Source organism: Galleria mellonella, unplaced genomic scaffold (assembly GCF_026898425.1).
Source record: "Galleria mellonella isolate WM207_F2 unplaced genomic scaffold, CSIRO_AGI_GalMel_v1 utg574, whole genome shotgun sequence".
Lineage (NCBI taxonomy): Eukaryota > Metazoa > Arthropoda > Insecta > Lepidoptera > Pyralidae > Galleria > Galleria mellonella.
In genome coordinates, this window is record NW_026442122.1 from 80931 (window position 1) to 99720 (window position 18790).

The 18790-nt window shown below is 37.6% G+C and overlaps 1 protein-coding gene across 1 annotated transcript; it reads right to left on the reverse strand.

The window, feature by feature from the left end:
- Positions 1–510: 510 nt before the first annotated feature.
- On the reverse strand, positions 511–18122 carry LOC128201727 (uncharacterized). Its single transcript, XM_052899519.1, has 3 exons — positions 17764–18122; positions 1487–1743; positions 511–765 (listed from the first exon to the last, which is right to left on the reverse strand). Exons 1-2 carry the CDS (start codon positions 17904–17906, stop codon positions 1527–1529), a joined length of 360 nt encoding a protein of 119 aa, XP_052755479.1. The 5' UTR covers positions 17907–18122; the 3' UTR covers positions 511–765; positions 1487–1526.
- Positions 18123–18790: the final 668 nt, after the last annotated feature.

Genomic DNA, 18790 nt, shown 5'->3' on the forward strand with positions numbered 1-18790 from the left:
AATAAAATATTAGCGTAATGAGTGTTGTAGAAATATCACCTGCTCTTGTACTGTTCAGAAACAACTTAACCGCTTATAGTGCTATTCATCTTTATACGTGAAATTCACCAGAGGCAGACTTTGTACAAAAGTCGATTGCTTGGGTACCTCGGTCCCATTCGTGTTTCAACCGTAAAGCAGTTGTGTTTGCATGGCTGTGTTTCGGTTTGAAGGGTGGGATATGGCGTGAATTTACAGGGTACAGAGGAATAACATCTGAGTACTCAGGAATGGCAACGCATGGGGGGTATCATGGGCGAAACAGTATACTCTGTTATGTCCATGGTATTGTTCATGTCTATAGGCGACGGTTACCACTTCCATCAGGTGGGCATTCTAAGTAGTATAAACAAAAACGTGAAATTACTATTCTCCATCAGGTGGATTGTCAGTATACTTGCCATTGCCACACACAAAAACTAGAAAATAAAACAATTGATCAGGGAGCTAATGCCCCGTAAACAGCGGCGGGATGTTCGCGAATATATCGTTTACAATCAGATGAAATAAAGAATCCGCAAAGAATTGACAAATCTAAAAGATTACGTTTTGCTACCTTTACTTATTGTTTATATGATGTATGTATTTTGATGTCTGATAAATAGTATGTGCTTCTAGCCGATGCGATGTATCAATGTCAATAAACTTGCACACAGTACCAGCATGACGTTATGTTATACTCGTAGATGAGTGTGTGCAGTTGTGGATACATCTTACGATGCCTGTCTGCAATTGTATTACCATTGAAAAAGCATTTTATCAGTGTGTTATGTTCCTAATTTCAGTTTCTCACTCGTATTTCGCTCGATGGGTGTGTAGCATAGTAAAGATTTTATAACTACGTAAATTCGATTTCTCAACTGCTTTAATATACTGTTATACTCGTATTGACTAAATAGCGGCCCGTCCCGGCTTTGCACGGGTGGACATTTTTACATTTTAAAAAGTGGCCATTAAGAATTTCTCCCATTTTGATAACATTTCCCTTCACTGCTCTGCTCCCATTGATCGTAGCGTGATGAAAAGTATACTGTAACCTGCCCAGGAGTACAAAGAATAATTGTACTAAGTTTCGTTAAAATACGTCGAGTAGTTTTCATTTCCATAACGGACATACAGACAGACAGACAGAAATTTTACTGATTGCATTTTTGGCATCAGTATCGATCACTAATCACCCCCTGATAGTTATTTTGGAAATATATTTCATGTACAGAATTGACCTCTACAGATTTATTATAAGTATAGATAAGCATTTTATTTACATAATGTAGTATATGTTTTTTATATAATTTCTGTACTTAACTCATACAATAATAGTACTCGTCTGATCTATTCCTAAAATCGCTGTTCACTTCACCACTGACTGAGAAATAATAACCTCAGGAAGCAAATCCAACCGTATGCTTTTAATGGTTTAAATGAATAATAAATATCATATGCATACCACTATCACTAGCAAGTGCGCGTCGAGTGCCCTCTCGTGTCTATCTTGCAGAGTTAGTTGTTCGAGGGGGCAATAATGGTTTGTGAGGGCCGGTGAATCCTCGATGTGAAGACAAAAGCTTGGTAATTTGAGTCAGGTTATTGTGTACCTCGCCCCGCGCACCCCGTACCCGGCACCCGACACCCGACACCCCGCACCTCGCCACCGCGCACCGCCACGTGCTAAGTTTTTCTTTGTCACATATTTTCAATGTCAATCTGAAAAGACGAAAAAATATAATGTTAAGATATTTTTAAAATAATACAAATTTAATTCTAATTTATGGACGCTCTAACAAACTTTTAATTGTACAGGTAGGAAGATTTTCTTTTGAATCATATTTAGTATATAGAAATTGTATTGTATTGTAAACGAAAAATGAAACTTTTTAAATAACTAACTTAGAGGTTGACCGAGTATCCTTCAATGTTAAGAAATTTAAGAACTTTGAAAAAACTAACTTACTGTCACTTTATAATGTTAGCAATTATTTCTAATAAAAATAATTATGCTCGCTGCAGACACGGTTTACTTGAGTTATTCAAGATAAGAAACCGTGTAGAGTTAGTAGTTAGTTTAATGTGATTATGAAACGTTGAAACTTTCCAAACGATAGGTACTGGTAAGCGCTTATCATTTGCAATATATTTTGCATAAATTTGTTCAGTTCAGTGCTTCCATCAAACTCGAGTAGCGCACGGAGCACTCAGTTAATGTGCGAGCTGATACAGCGCGCGGCGATAAATCGTTTCGACGCCACATCGGAATGTCGCCCGTGTTGTCGAGCGACAAGTCATTTTCCTCCGTAATTGCTTTCCACCTGCAATAATACGAGTGGGTAACGTCATTTTGTCGGCTCGTCACTACGTCACGATGGTAGTGTGTCGCGCGGGCGCATGAGTAAGTATTCCCACAGAACCTAAGCTACATACGAGATGCTCGCTCTAGACACGCTCAAACATTTCACGGTAACGAATGTGTGACTTCTCATACAGACGGGTGTTCAAAAAGACGTCGAATGTATTTCATCTCACCTTATATGTGTGGTCTATATGATGTGATATCGATTTGATTCCAATTGGTTTACGAGAAAGTTTGTTTGTTTGCTGTTAGTTTATGCCAGGTCACTTGTCATACGATCGAGAGGGTTACGAAGCTGTGTACGAATGTTACTACGGCAGGCTGCTTGAATATAGCTTCAATTCTATGGAGATGAGGGATCGGTTTCCTAATAATGAACACGTTAGTCTACATTGCTAGCAATATACCCTGACAGGTCACTTCCACGCGGTTTTCCCTGGAAACCATCGAATTGTCATGTTACCACGATGGGCCAACTAGGCCAATCTTTTCCTCATCATTTGATCCTCTTTTGGTATCGGCTATAGTATATCGTTAGCATAGATTGGCGAATCATTCCACTTTCATTTGACTCTGTGTGGGCACTTATTCATACGACGCGAGTGTCGTGTGGTGTCGCGAGGTGTCGCGAGGTGTCGCGAGGTGTCACGTGTGGTATGGCGCGGCCGTGCGAGGTGCGCCGATGCCTTGCCCGCTCGCTTATCGGCCGTCATTTATCGGCGCTCACATTCGTTTATGTCCCGACGCGTCTGTTCGCAGCCGATAACGTGCCAAATTACCATATTTTTATACATTGAATTTTTTGCGAAACACTCGATTTATCATAAGTGTCTGGGACATAAAACGTCAGATTGGATTTTAAAAAAATCGATTACGGATAATTCGGCAGATAATAACATCGTTCAACGAGTGTATTATTCATTTTAATAGAATCCCGACTATTACTAAAAGTAACGTAGCCGTGCGTGTCCTCGCATAATCGTGTCTCCACCCTTTCCTGTGAATGTCGTAAGGGGCGACTAAGGGAGGGCGAGGGATAGGCAGCAGCGTCCCTCTGAAAACATCTCCAAAGCCTAACTACGGTTGCCAATCTGCCAAGCCAAGCGTGGCAATTACTGACAAAACCCCCCTTCGAGGAGGCTTATGTTCAACAGTCGACAGTTAAAGCTGATATGATGATGATGAAGTAACGAAGGAAATAATTCAAAGCTGCAATGTATTTCTTAAAGATTTTTTTCATTAATTTAGGTATATTTTATTAGTATATCCTCAAGTCTCAGTAGTTGAACCGAACGTCGACCGACGGAAGTTTGAAACCAATAATAAAGTCTGCACACGACTCCCCAAATGTTGATTTAAATTCAATTGACCCTTGAGCTCCACAAGTTAGGCAGCACCTGTACTGGTGGTAGTGTCTATCGCAACTGAATGTTGATATTAGTATTATGTTAATGTACTCGTACTGTAACTGAACTAGCTCGGCGGCTTGGCTACCGATGCCCAACGAAAATCGGAAAAGTAAACACTATAATTTCCAATTAAAAATTATAATTTTCCCCTAAAATAAAGAAAGAAAGAAATTTTATTTAATTAAAATTAACACGTTACGTTTGTTGTAAACGACAGAATAAAATGTTTGTATCAAATTATATCAATGGAATTGAAATGAAGGCCACATTTTACTCAAGGATTTACGCTTATTTTTACTATTTTTTTTTCATTCTTTCTTTTTTTGTTCATTCCTATTATTGCAGTCTCTGTCGTCTCATGTGCAATACCGCTAAAATGATATATTTTGTTATTATTTGTGAGAACTTATTAGTTGCTTAGTTTGTGATTCTGGACTATTTCTATTTGTTTGTTGCAATGTTTTGTAATTGTTTGTATACTTATATTTATTGATTTCATTAACTTTACAATTTTTCGTGATTGCCTGATCAGTAGATGATCATTGTACAATTTTATATTCCTTTTCTTTTATATTAATACCCATCTCATCATATATATACTTTTTATTATAACACATTGTGATTTGTTAATCTTTGTCGGGTGCCCACGATACAGGCTCACTGTATCTTGTATTTGTAACTTCGTGTTTTCATCAAATAATGAAATTTTATTTCTATTAAATTTGTATTATACTAATATAGCCCTGGTTTTCCTGAATAAATAAATAATCATAATTGACCGGAATATAAAGTTGCTTATAGCTTTCCCATATCAAGTAGGTGCTGCGTGTACGCTTTTCGAAGCTGTTAAAAAGAGATAACTGAACAAATTTACTCATATATTATTGATTCGGTTTGGTTTAAAGTAGTATTTAAAGCAAGAAGATTATTGGATGCTATTAATTATAGTAGGTAAATAATAGATATTCGCGAGCGGCCGCCGACCGCCGTCACTGATCGGCTGCCGCGGTCGCGACACGGAAAGTGAATTAGTGGGACGGTACAGCTGCCGCCGTCGCTTCCCATTGCTACATTAACACGCCACTTGGATATCTATGTCGTTAGCATAGCAGTATAATAGCCGATGTGATTGCCTCTCTATAAGGACAGACTCGACCGCATAAAAAGAACAAATGACTACATATGTCCTTATATATGTACAAGTATGTTACAAATGATCTTTTTGCACGCTATTTAAATACGGGTGTATTTCAAAGCAGGAAAAGCAATTAAAACTACTTCTAGGTGGCATACCGAAAAAAATGAATACACAATCTTCAGGAACACAACTATGGATTTCGCATGCAACTTGGTGTAGTAGTTGTTGTATGATGCCGGTACGAACATACAGACAGATAGATAAAATTTCTGAAAACTGTTGTTTCGGTTTCTATTAAATATCTTCCCATGTACAGACATTGTCAAGTTACGATTTCATTATTAGATGTGGAAGTTTGAAAAGATGTTTAGATATTCGTTACTCAATCACGCTTAAACGAATTTCAATGTTTGGTACACGAGTAAGTTACTTCTTAACTTAATACATAGGATATTTTATAGACTGATTCGCGCGGGCAAACGGTTATAGAGAACCGCGGGAAACGAAAAACCTCGTGTCACAATTACGGTATGTGTTCACGCTAATCTCCGATATTGCATAACCAATTTTAATGAAATTTTGTAAATATATAATATAATATTGTTTGTTCCAACTTCAGTGATAGAACAGTTTTTATGTCATTAAGTGACCCATGGGAGGCAAAAAACTTTTACTGGGTCAGCTAATCAAACTATATATATAGTTAATATATTTAAACAGGCCTGAGCGAGAATTTGCACAAAAAGGCGAAGCAATGAGGATAATGTGGACCAAGGAAGTTGTAATAATTCTTTGTAGATCTTTCACGCTTAAACTTTTTTACGTTTACGAACAAAAATTTAAGAATTAGGGAAAATAAAAATCCGATCAGGTGCGAGTTGAACTCACACGCCGAGGGTGCCGCACCAAAATACCTACACAAAATATGAGACAAAATTACCTTTATTGCATTTATCATAAAAAGTAGATACCTAATAGTTATTATTTTGATACTACAACTCGTAATTTCTTAGTTTGGGCCATTGTTTTGTTTAATCAAAAATAATTAGAAAATATCAAAAAAACCTTTTGATCTTCTTTGATATTTTCACAGAGACGGTTCTAATTAGAAATTTTGTTTTATTTTTCTTGTACTTACTATATTATCTTTATAAATTATAATTATTACAGAAACTTCGGAGATAGGGGGGGGGAAGGTAGTTTTTTTTTACATTATCCGTCGTAAGTAAAAAACTACACAACACATAAACAAAAATGAGTTTAAAATGTACAGATAAAGTCATTTCATATAATACCTCACTTAGATTAAGAGGTCAATTTTGAAATTTTGAACTCTCTAGTCAAGGAAATAAAAGTATGCATACATAATATATATACATATCCATCACGGCTCTTTCAGGGTAAACAGAAATAACGGAATGCCTAATACCTCCTTCGCTTCCTCCCTTTTGTGAAACATAATCTTTAATTATATTTATCCATTCTTCTCTCTAATCACACTATTTCTCACTCTATCTAAAATAAAAACATTTTATGGATTATTTCCATTGCAGTGTCTGTAGGCCAATAATAATAATATTAAAAATATTACAAATTACAAATCGATAAAACACAAGTATACGAGTATATATACGAGTAATGCCCGCGACTTCGTATATAGTCGAGGTAAAGCGCTATGACTGATGGCCGGACAGTCGGACAAAATCGCATCCTAAGAGATTCTGTCTATCGTTTTGGATCCAAACTCTGAAAACGTTTATTCACTCGTTCTGGAGCTTACTCCGCTTTTAGCTGAATAAAAAACAAAACATAAATAAAACAGTAAAGTATAAGCATTCTTGCAATGAATATCGAGGCCATCAAATAAACCGCAATGATACGTAGGTAGGAAGTGATCGCACCGCAGGTGGTGCGTGCGTGGGTCGGGGCTCGTGCCCCGCGCCGCGCGCCGCGCCGGAGGGTCTACCATAGACTCCCTGCTCGCAATGTTTGCCGCCTGCTGTTTCCCGGACAACCACAGCCTATTCAGTTTACATACCCCATAAAACAAGGAAATTAAAGCCAAACTTGTATATACTTTTTGTAATTACTTATAACTGTAGAAACTATTTTTTTTTATTATGTTACCTGTAATGTAAATAAGCCAACAAGACAGCTAAACTCATAAAAAGCAGTAACCATTGGCTGTAGACATGAGCAGTCCACAATCACAATATACTGTTTTTTATTCTGCTGAAGAGTATAACAATTGAGCTCAATCTCATTAGATGAGAAGTAATGATGAGGTCAAAAACAGCGCTTGCATATTCATCTTGTTAATTTCAACTTTAAAGAAATTAAGATCGTAACACAGCCGAACGAGTATCAGTAAAGCAAGAGATGTAAGGACGCAGCCCATTTGCGTTAATGTTCTCGATACGACAGAAATTGGAAGAAATCTTCTCGCTCATTCCTTTGGGCCGCTATTTACGGAGAATAATATGGATTTAGTACATTCGCAGTTTAATAGTGACATTACTCGCCATTCAGCACTTCGATCTCCAAACGGTTTCCCGCTTGCCAAGTACAGGAGTTATAGCTGTGACCTCCCATTACCGAAGTTTACTTTCTGCAATGGATTTCAAATGTTTATATAGGCGTGCAAGTACGACGTCTTAGTGCTTTATATACAAGAAATCGCATTTATTATTGTCGTCTTTTGATGGCGTATTAAGGAGCTTACATGTTTATAATACATACAGTAATAAAGGCGTGGGACAATAAAATGAAGTAATCTTTATAGAAATAAACATTTCTTATTATCTCAAAATACTTGTAAGAAATTGTATAAATGTATCTATCGATTGCCACTTGTCTTGGGGAGGAGGCAGACTTATACTTTCCCCTCGGATCCTTGAAATGACTACTACGCTATTATCTTTTAAACATATTAACTGAAAAGCAGTAATAGAAATATACACATCATAAATTCACACTTTTATAATATCTCACTGATGTTAGTTTACGTTTGAGTGTGCAAATATAATAAACACATGTTCAGAAAAACGAATGTTAGTTCTGTCAATCACTAGTACGACCTTACCTGTACACCAGCGACAGCATGTATAGAAAAAGGGATAATCTTATAACACGCAATCAATAACTGTCGATAACAGACAAATTTGCCGGTATATTCCGCACTGCAAATACTCGTAAATGTATAAGTAATAATAAATTAAACATTCTATATAGTATTGTATGGAGTCCTTTGAGGTTGAGCGGTTACTGAAGGCTACCAATATCAGGGGTGTCACATGCATGTTGGTAACCTGAATAACCCCGCTACTTCCTCCACTCAAAGAAACACGATCCTATGTACCTAATTTAAGATTTTGTTCCGTAATCAAAATTGGCTTCAGTACTGATCTAATTTGAACAGTAGTAAAACTTATCAATAAAAAATGTATTATCAAAATCAAATCAAATCAAATTCTTTTCTCCTACATTCTTCACGACTCTGGAACGCGCTTTCTGATACCATTAAAAGACTACCGACTAAACCGTCTTTCAAAAAACGTTCACGCTCACTCTTTTAATTTATCCGAGCAATAAGTACTTTATATTATTCTCAATTTCGTGTTTAATATAAGTATATGTAATTAATGTGTAAGTATATTTGTTATTCATATATATTTATTCGTTTACATATGTAATTTTAGTATGTATGTATATCAATAATTACTAATAACGCATTCGAGCATTCTGACACTTTCCTATGGTTGCCTGGGAGAGAATGCTTTTAGCATTAAATCCGCCATGTACACATATTTGTACTAATGATTAAATAAATAAAATTGCGGAAAATGTCGCGTGCACAAAAAGGAATACAGAAGAATTGAGGAGCTACTTGTTCTTGAGGTAGATTGAAATGCGACCCTCTTTAAGGTAGATATTAAAACGCAAAGAATTAAATATTAAGCGAGAGTAGTCACTGTACTCTCTCACTCATAATTGTAATATGCCTGTTATAACAGAAAACACCGAGTACAAAATATTGATTTTAGAGAATGTTTCTACCGTGTGTGTAAATTTATTTAGCTGAGTCCTGTGTATCAGCAAAACGGGGCTAAATTTATTTCATTGGAATTATGACAGAAAATATTCGGAACAGAGTAATGTAAATAATATACTTTTCATCCTGCAGTTTCAATGAGAGTATAAATTTAATATGGGTAAGAACGCCCTTCACATGGATGTAATAGACAATAATGCTATAGGAATACACATACTATTATATCAAGATTAAAGGCATTCAGTGTCTTCGATTCAATTTTAAAGGCCCCGTTGCGTGCTCCGTGTCCGAATGAGCTAGTATGCTGGTTCTTAGGAAACAGATCCTTTAAAGAATGGTTCATGCAAGAAGTATGGCTCGTAGAGAGATCGCTTGGTTTTAGCTCATAGAAAGTAAATTTAAAATAAAATCGGTAATAGTAATATAATTTCTTATATCCAGCGGTGGACAATTAATATTGTATTATGTTATGACGTGTTTCCGAAACACTTTCGCGATTGACTACTTTATTATTGTTATTATTCGTGTTTTTGGTTTAAAAAAATAGAGTCTAAGGCAACGGTTACCATTATCCATCAAATGAACCGTTGGTTTGCCATTCTAAGTTGCATAAAAAACTAGGCTCATGAATAATAAACAGGTAAAAAATGAGTAAGCAATTCAATTTGAGCTGTGAATTCGGTGAATATGGTAAAAGCGGCCTCGTAATGTTTCCGAATATAAATTTTACACGTCATTTATTTGAGAGCCGCGTTCACGTTCCGTGCACGATCCAGTTGAAATAAAAAGAGCCGCGTGTTTGATGCGCTGCAGCTATGAGCTGTACGAGAAGCTACGAGCGGTAGTGGTACACAGTGTAGTTGGCACCAGGACACGCGTATTTTATCTTAGGGATGCAACTTCGATAGTAAATATTCATGGTGGCTATCTGCATTCAGGCGCCGCCGGGCACCAGGTACCGTGTACCGTGTACCGGGTACCGGGTACCGGGCACCGGGCGGCGGGCGACAGGCACTAATCACACGCGCGTTACGAGCCTCCGACGAAAGAGCCTGCGTCCCCAATTAAACTGGACACACCAGATATAATCTAATCCGTTTATTTAGTATTCTGAAGAGCAAATTACGATATTTTTATTTTACAATAGAATAGAATATAAACACTTTTTAGTAATTTTTTTAAATAAGATCGCAGTTTAATTTGTCTGTTTATCTGCGGTGGTCCTCTCATTATTATTGATAACGTCATTGTAGTGCCCAGCATCATTCAGTCGCCGCATCGTTTGTTGTCAGCTGACTACAAAAATCAGGACGTTCCCAATTGCGTTGTATTTTTTTTGTTCTTTTTTCATCTAAAATGTTTACTCTCATGTTATGGAAAATTTAACAAGTCAACCAAATACCTACAGAATGTTAACAAGAAAATTAGGACACATTTCTCTAAAGGAGTAGGTATAACATAAAAAACAGCTTTTGCATAATACCTATATGGAGCTCTTAAAGCGACATTGTCTTCAAATTACTAAAGTAAGTACTCTCTGTGAGTACAGCGCGCCGCCGCCGCCGCCACCGCCACCACTGCCGCCCACGAGCTTGCGACCACTTTGAGGCAATGTTTATTTAAACAGGGCACTTCCTAGCAGACGGTTATTTATCGCGCGCCCTCACCCCGCGCCCCCGCAACGTCGCGCTCCCGAGAAATGCAAACTCATTATTATGTCAAAGCAAAGCGACCGCAGTCCACGAAATTTAAGAAATATGGACAGACAAACTGGATGTACTTAGATTGTGGTATCAAGCATTAACTACGGAGTGATTACATTTACATATGAGGTGATTGAGGTCGGAATAAAAGGCTATAACTGTTCCCTTATAAGTATGTATTGCGTGTTCATAACTGTTATACGTAATTCATAACAATAATAATGGTTTGTGTAGACGAGGAACGTTTTGTATTTAAAGTTCAACGAGAGATCTTAGCATACAATGCACACGTGTTGCACAGCAATGACGAAAGTCTTTAATAGGTAGTCTTTAAGCGCGTGCGACGGTATTGTTTTCCTGTGCATTCTATCACGGTGTTAGCATTCTATACGCGTCAGTGTTACTACTCTGCAGCCCGTGGCTGCGTATAAGTTGCTGGGCACCACACATTATTTGCATTTGCATAGTACTCGTAGGACGCTGTTGCATAAACCATCACATAAAACAGAAAACTTTACATTTGTGTGGACAAAAAGCATTACACAGCATGGACACAACAATAAACAAGTTACATTTTTTAGAATACTTTTCTATTACGAACAACAAGATAATTTCACAAAACTATAGCTTTTTCTTTCATTGTCTTAAAATTTTGTCTGCGTTTCATTTTGTGCTATTGTATATTTTATCTTTATTACTGTAATGGTTGTAAAAATACTACATTGTAGGAGTTGAGTATAAGTTGGACAGAACTGTGAACACAGTTGTCCGGTGTGTGGCTTTATGACGTCTGGACTGCGGACGTACCGACGTAACTATGAATAGGTCGTCGAAGTTCAAACTTCCTAATATGCTTACTGAATCGATTTGTACTTTATGAATTCCACACTTTGTTTTTAACTCCTGCTCCACCTAATTAATTTTCAGTCGAATATCGTCTATATCATTTAGTTCGCTACAATGAAATATTAGGTATATTTAAATAACCCATTTTATAAATATTCCGTCTTCTGTACATTTGTTTATACTAATAATAATACAATAATCTCAAAAATAAAGATTACTTTTAATTGTAACTTCAATAAGACATAAAATTATAGAATTAATTATATAAATAACATTTTAATTTTGTACTGAGTGGGTATACCGAGTGTCGCATTCAATTCGGTATCAATACTTTTGACGTAATTGCATAACTTGAAACATTTATTTGAAAAAGCTGTGTTTCTTATCCGTTCTTCTCAGATAAAATTACATTTCGAACTGGGCGGTAGAGTCATAAAAAATGACTATTCAAAAATGCTTATAATTAAGTTTACTTAAATACGAAATATTTTTATTTTAATTTATTTTACACTAAAGAGTCACAAACGCACTCAATTACGTTTATTTTGAGGACAGGATAATTTTAAAAAACATTTTTGATTTCATTATCTGCTATAACAGTTACAATAGTAATATTTCTACTAATTATAAGAAATAGTTTTTCGGAAAGTAGTAAGCACTTTTTTGTTATAAATTGAGAACAATGCTGAAACTTTTAAAAAGTATTCAAAGTACGCAGGCAATTTTTCGCAGTAGTCATCAGTGGTGGGGCGGTGCGGTGAGGGAGTGATGTAAGATGGGCGGCGGGCCGGAGTGGGGGGGGGAGCGATGCTAAGCGAGGCGCTATGTTCTCGATAAGACCGGATTAGATTGCTGTTATTTGCTGCACTCGGCCACAAAAATTTATTTCAGAATTTCTCGGCGTTTCTTATCTGAAAGGGTTAAAATTCAATATCAACGTCTTGAGACACAGATAAGTAATTATCTACTATCGAGATATATAACATTCCAGTAGATAAACGACTTCATTATGGATCTTATAGTAAGGAACGTTGAACTAAATATTTGTCAACATACTCGTAATTCTGTAACACATGCATATTAGATTCCGTATTCAAATACGGAATCAATTTTATATTTTTAAATTGACCCCAAATATTCAGTACAATAGGCTGACTTAACGTTACGAATATTCTTAAATAGTAAAAGCTTTAAAATAAGTATAATCTCTTGGTTGCCGTTATATTATTACGTCGGAGTTCTATGAAGAAATTAAGTAAATTAGTCTATTTTTAACAAACTTTGGCCTATTACGGTGATGTCTGTATACCAAAACTTTCTTAATAACTCTTTAAAACTCGGTGATTTTTTTCGGATCTTTAAACGACATCCGAAATAAGAAGGTTCTTGTTTCTTCGGGTTTATTTTTTGTAATAATGTTATGTGATTACTCCGCCAATTCTGACGATTCTCTTTGTAGAGTTTACTTCCCTGTTGATCCATTAATTTTGTGTTGCATTCTTTATATTTGCGAACCAAAAAATGCCTTTTTAAAACGACTCTGCCTCTTAATTTTGCATTCTAAATTAAAATAATTTTAATTTAATCTACAAAACATTGCGGGTTCATTGGCGTGTATGTGTTCATGAATGAATGTTTTGAAAATAGTTTAAAATCTTCACAAAATACTCTAAATATAAAACAAGATACGAATTATTTAAATAAAGTTTAAAATGTGGTGACTTTCATACCGTAAATAAAGATATTAGGTACTTTTATAATAAATTATTTTCACGTTATAGAACTTTCTTATGTGCATAAAAAACGCGCGTCACTCCTACGAAGAATGGAGCGCTGTAGCTCAGAGCAGTTTTATTGCCCTCTGCGATTCCACAAAATATATTTCTGTTTTTGCTCTTGACACTGGCCAGAACGAATTATGTTGGCGGGTGTGGTGCGAGGCGAGGCGAGGCGAGGCGAGGCGAGGCGAGGCGAGGCGAGGCGAGGCGAGGCGAGGCGAGGCGAGGCGAGGGTAGTGCAGCGGGCCGCGCGTACGCTCGTACTGGTACTGAGCTCGGCCGCTGCGTGTGCGTGTGCGTGTGCGTGTGCGTGTGCGAGCGCGTGCTGGACGTGCTCGCTGTCGGGCGCATGTTATTGCTCGCGATCGCTATTCAAGCGGCGCCGCATATAGCGCCCTAACGCCCAAATAATGATGTATTACATACAAAACGCGGCGCCGCCTTTTTATATATCATGTCACGTAACCAATACGTTCCTTTGTGAACGTTACACAACAGAAGTTAGAGCAATACACGATAGTAATGAAAATTTGTTGAAGAAAACTTGTTAAGGGTTAACTTGTTATTACTTCTGTTTAACAATAAATAAATGCTTTACTTATTCTCGTCCAAATATCGAGACGTAACAGAGAGGCTACGAAAGTAGAATACGAAATCTAGAGAGGTAAATACTTTACTTACTATTAAATAATTAAGCATCGTACCAAACGAGCAGGTATTCAATTGTTTTAAACTTTTTGTATTTGTATGATACGTTCGATAATTCTAGCTTGATTTTAATATTTTTTTTTTTTACTATCGATAAACTTTTCTCGCATGTTAGTTTCTTATTATGTTAAAATTATCAATAAAAATCATTATTATATTATTTAATCATTAAATATGAAGTAACCAATAGGTTAATAAATTGAAACAGATTTTTACTAGCTTTTTATTATAACATAATTTAAAAAAATACAATTTAGTTCAGAAAGATATATAAAACTTTAGAATAATACCCAATATGTAAAACTTTTACCATTGCTCGTCGGGGTTTATTTCGAACAAAAAAATCCACTGATACATTGAAAGACAAAAATATTTATGTTACCGCGGAACCAATATGCGAGTCACAAAAATATTCCAAAAGTAGTAACTTTTAGAATACCGAATGGCGGCAGGTAAAGCCTTTTAGGGCTCGTTGTTACATTATGCATGGCGGGCGGAGCGTATACAACGCGCCGCGGATGTTTCGTGACACAGATGTTGATGATATAAAATTGTTTTGTTAGCTGAGCGGCGACTAGAGTCACTGGCAGGTTAAACGCTGCTCGCTCAGCGGGCAGGCGGTGCTCCTGGCGCCGCGACCTTCACGTCACGGCCTGCGCCCTAAATCGGATCCCTCGTCACCCGGCCTGACAAAAGAAGCGATATTATTTAGTTGGTGATGGATCACCGCATGCGAGTGGCGCCCGTCGACTCCCCGCCCCGCTGACCTCTCCTCGCAAATTGCTTCAAAATCACCAACAAAAAATGAGATTGTCGCATCCCGAGCGAAGCCGCGAGCCGCAGCACCGCGCCCGTTCATATTACGATAATATTTAGAAGAAGCGGCCACTGCCGGCCGGGGCGAATAACGCAGATTCCTTTTATTTTTTATTCCTTCCGACAACTTCTGATTAATTTTAACAACAAAGTCGGAATTATCCCTCTTCAATAACATAATTTAATTCAGAAAGTAAAGAAGCGAGGGCCGCCTTCTGTTTGTTTGTTAAATAGAGAACTTTTTGTGAAAGTTTGCATAGAAAATTGAGCGCGAATATCATAAGATCGCTTCGGAACTCGTCCGTAGAAAAGTATTATAGGAAAGGAGTCGGAGACGATAGAAAGATAACGGTGTACTTACACTGGCTTGCAATACGATGTGGGAGATGACTAGCGGCGAGACAAATGAGTTCAGTTACTATGCTAATAATAAGCTGCTGCGTACGGTAGACGTGTAGTTTGCTGCGGGCAACTACAAGTAGCTACGAGAGGCTACGAGCTACGGCTATCTACGACAAGCTACGAGTGACTACAGCTCGTCGAATTCGGCAGTTAAGAAAACATTTTGATTACTATCAACGTTGTCTTTTCAATAGTTACACACTCGACGGTGCTTGTGAATGAATAATATCCGAAGTTTTGGGAATGAAGTCGCCAAAGTTCACCAAATAATCAAAGGTATTATATATTATTATACCATTCTATTTAAGTAAACATCTTTGTAACGAAAAGATGCCAGTATAAAATTAAAGTGATATAGACGTACATAGTTGCTATTAAAATGAGCATGAGCTGACTTACTTGAGTAATAAACATATTTCTCTTATTTTCAATACCTAATTGTGTCCTATATGACCCGAAGTCCACTTCTCAGCGGGAGCCGTATGGAAAGAGAAGGAGTTGCACTAAAGGTTCTTCGAAGCTCTTCACGAGTCGTGCGTCAGCACGAAGTCCTCTATACACTTGTTTTAATTCGGTGATCTCCTTGGTAAGACCGAGAGTTTTGACTGTGTAACAGAGGACAAGGCAGTTAAGACAAACAATTATCGACAGCATATTTTGAAGGATGGCACTGAGGAAATTTGTTGGGCACGTCGCCATCTCCGAGAGTCAGTTCTTACCAACACAGTAATTGCATAAACATAACCAGGTAGCCAAAATACCCCATCTAGAGTTTGCTCTCAAGTACGGCCTCGTGAATGAGAAGTTGCCGTATTATAAGTATGAACCTCAGTCGGTCCTCGAAAGCGGCAGCGTCAGGCTCTACTGGGACCGATCCATCATCACGGACAGGACAGTTTCTGCGAACAAACCTGATATCGCAGTGATGAATCGGGCACTCTCGAGAGTATTTTTGGGGAATGTCATCATACCGCATGAAATCGAGAAGAAAAGGAAATACCAGACTTGGCTTACGAGGTGACCGAAATGTGAGGATTACATCCACTGAAATCATTCCAACTCTGTCGGTTCTGTCGGTGAACGGTCTCATCCTAACCAGTCTGGAATAACTCTTCAGATGATTGGGATTCCAAGGCGGATTACTCCCTGGAAAGATGCGGAAAGCGGTGCTCTTGGAAACTGTTCGCATAGTACGCCGGTGTCTCTGGGACCTGGAGGGTTAGTTTGTCATCTTCTCTTTTTAAGAAGGGAGATGTGAATTTTGTTTTAAAAAATAATAGAATAAATACAAGATACTATTCAATACACATAACGGATAAATAACAGTATTCAATATACTAAAACATTTTTTATAATGGTTTGTGTATTTTAAGACTTAGAATCCTCAATTTAAATTATAAAATGTCTTATGAATAAAATTATTTGTAGATTAAATTTCATATAACTGTTATTTCAACATTACAATAACAGTAATACATTGGTTCATAAATAATAAACATAAAACGAATTTGAGTTCGAGCTTATTACTATTGAGATACTTTTGCGCGATTAGTTAAGGTAAAAAATAAGTCTAATTCTAAGCTACAACAATACGCCTTTAAGTTAAATTGTGCTACGTTTCTTGAATCGGAATGTAAGTAATGTATAAGCCGAGTGTACAAAGAAATAAAGTTGGCTTTAGTGGGATCGCGGCACGAGGCAGCCGAGCTGAAGGCGCGCGGGGAGCGGCTGAGGCGCGAGGCGCGAGGTGTGAGGCGCGCCACAGCCCTGGCTTTATTAACCAAAGCAGAAGGCTGCGATCCCAAACTCGTCCATTCGCGAGTAATGACGCCATTCACCAACTTATAAACATGTCGATCTTCGACACGCCAAACAAAGCCAGCCAAGCGTGAACGTCGCACGCGCCACGGGCTCCAAAAACACATGTATAATCCATGAATATTTGATTTTTTAGTTATCGCATACTCTTGCGGGAGTATAAACTTTGTAGTATCAATAGTTTGAAGGAGGAATCCCGCCCGTAATCCCTAGAGAATATTCCCTAGAACTCTGCCTCGACTTCTAGTATGTTATACAAACATGTCGGTAAGCACCTACATAACTCGACATGGATAGAGACGACTTAGACTTACAATTGTTGTTATTTAAAATTACCACCAACATACTCGTATCTTGTAATTATTCTTACTGAAAAGTCCTACAAAGTTAGGAACTTTGTATTGCATTAGATAGGTAGCCGCTTTCTCTGAGAACTTTGATCGTGTAATAAGATTTGGCAATTTCTATAAATGTCCTAAAAATTGATACAGATTTTCCGCGTGACGTACTAGAACGAGAAGACCTAAGGCAACTGTGCGGAAATTTATGAGGCACGGGGGTAGGGGGTACGTGTGTGAAAAGATTATAATGCGAGCCAGCACCGCCGCTACACCGCCGCGCTTATCATATCAGCATTCAGCACAAAATTCACAGCATCATAATACTTTCTTTCGCATTATTTGTGCACTAGGTTAACTGTTAACTTACGAAACAAGAGAACGTAATGTACGAGTACACGTAGTATGTGTGAGCGGCTCGTCGATGTGTGTCGCCGCTGTAGAAATACTTGCGTCACTAACGACGCTCTCGAGGGGACGCTCTCCAGACAGAACAAACTCGTAACTACTCATATTGACAGTCTCTAATTGCGGTGTGAAGTGTGTGCGACTTGGCGCTCGCCTCGCCCCACCTGGGAGCTATTCGCACACTCGTTCGATATCTGGATACGGTCACGGCAAACCGTGCCGCCGGGGACGAAACATTGCCGTAACTCAATATAAGGCGGGATAGTGGCGAGCGGTTAAGGAATAGGGTCCGACACTCAGAGAGTGCACAGATGCGCCAAGAGCTCGCGAAGCTCCTCTACTGAATGGTCGATTGGACCGGACTCAATGGAGTGAGTGCAAATTAGCGCAGTCGTCATGTCTCTCTACACGCAATCTATTGTTTATTATGAGCATGCCTACAGCAACCAACTATAAAATTATATCGACTAATTTTAATATTAGTAAATATAAAATTTTTATATAATAGACCAAAATCTAGTGAGACCTCATTAATTTTCTAACTTGTGTATAAGTTATATTTTTTCTACTATTTACTATCTCAGCAATTAAATATAATAATAGGTTAAGCAATTTCAGATCTATTCATACGAAATGTGTACTATAAATATTTTCGAAAAATTCAGTACAAGAGGTGATCGTATTCCGGGACCGCAGATAATGGAACACGGACAACGCAATAATAGGTACTCTGAGACCCTAATATATTATTACATACATAAAGAGCGTGGAACGAATAATTTCAACGGAGCAAGTGATCTAAAAAAACATTTAACAATATATATGTAGCTTATATTTAGACATACAACTGAAATTAAATCTTTTAACGAAATTTTGGTAGTCTTCAGGGGTTGAAATCATTCTCATAACCTCACCCTAGAAGGACGTCAACTGTAAAGTCTTTCGAAATGCTGTTGAATCGTATTCACAATAATCATATTATATGCCAA

Coding starts and splice junctions, on each gene's coding strand:
- LOC128201727 (XM_052899519.1), bottom strand. CDS start 17,906: ATGAGTAGTTACGAGTTTGTTCTGTCTGGAGAGCGTCCCCTCGAGAGC. Junction 1,744..17,763: donor ACATTACGTTCTCTTGTTTC/GTAAGTTAACAG, acceptor TCGTCTTTTCAG/ATTGACATTGAAAATATGTG.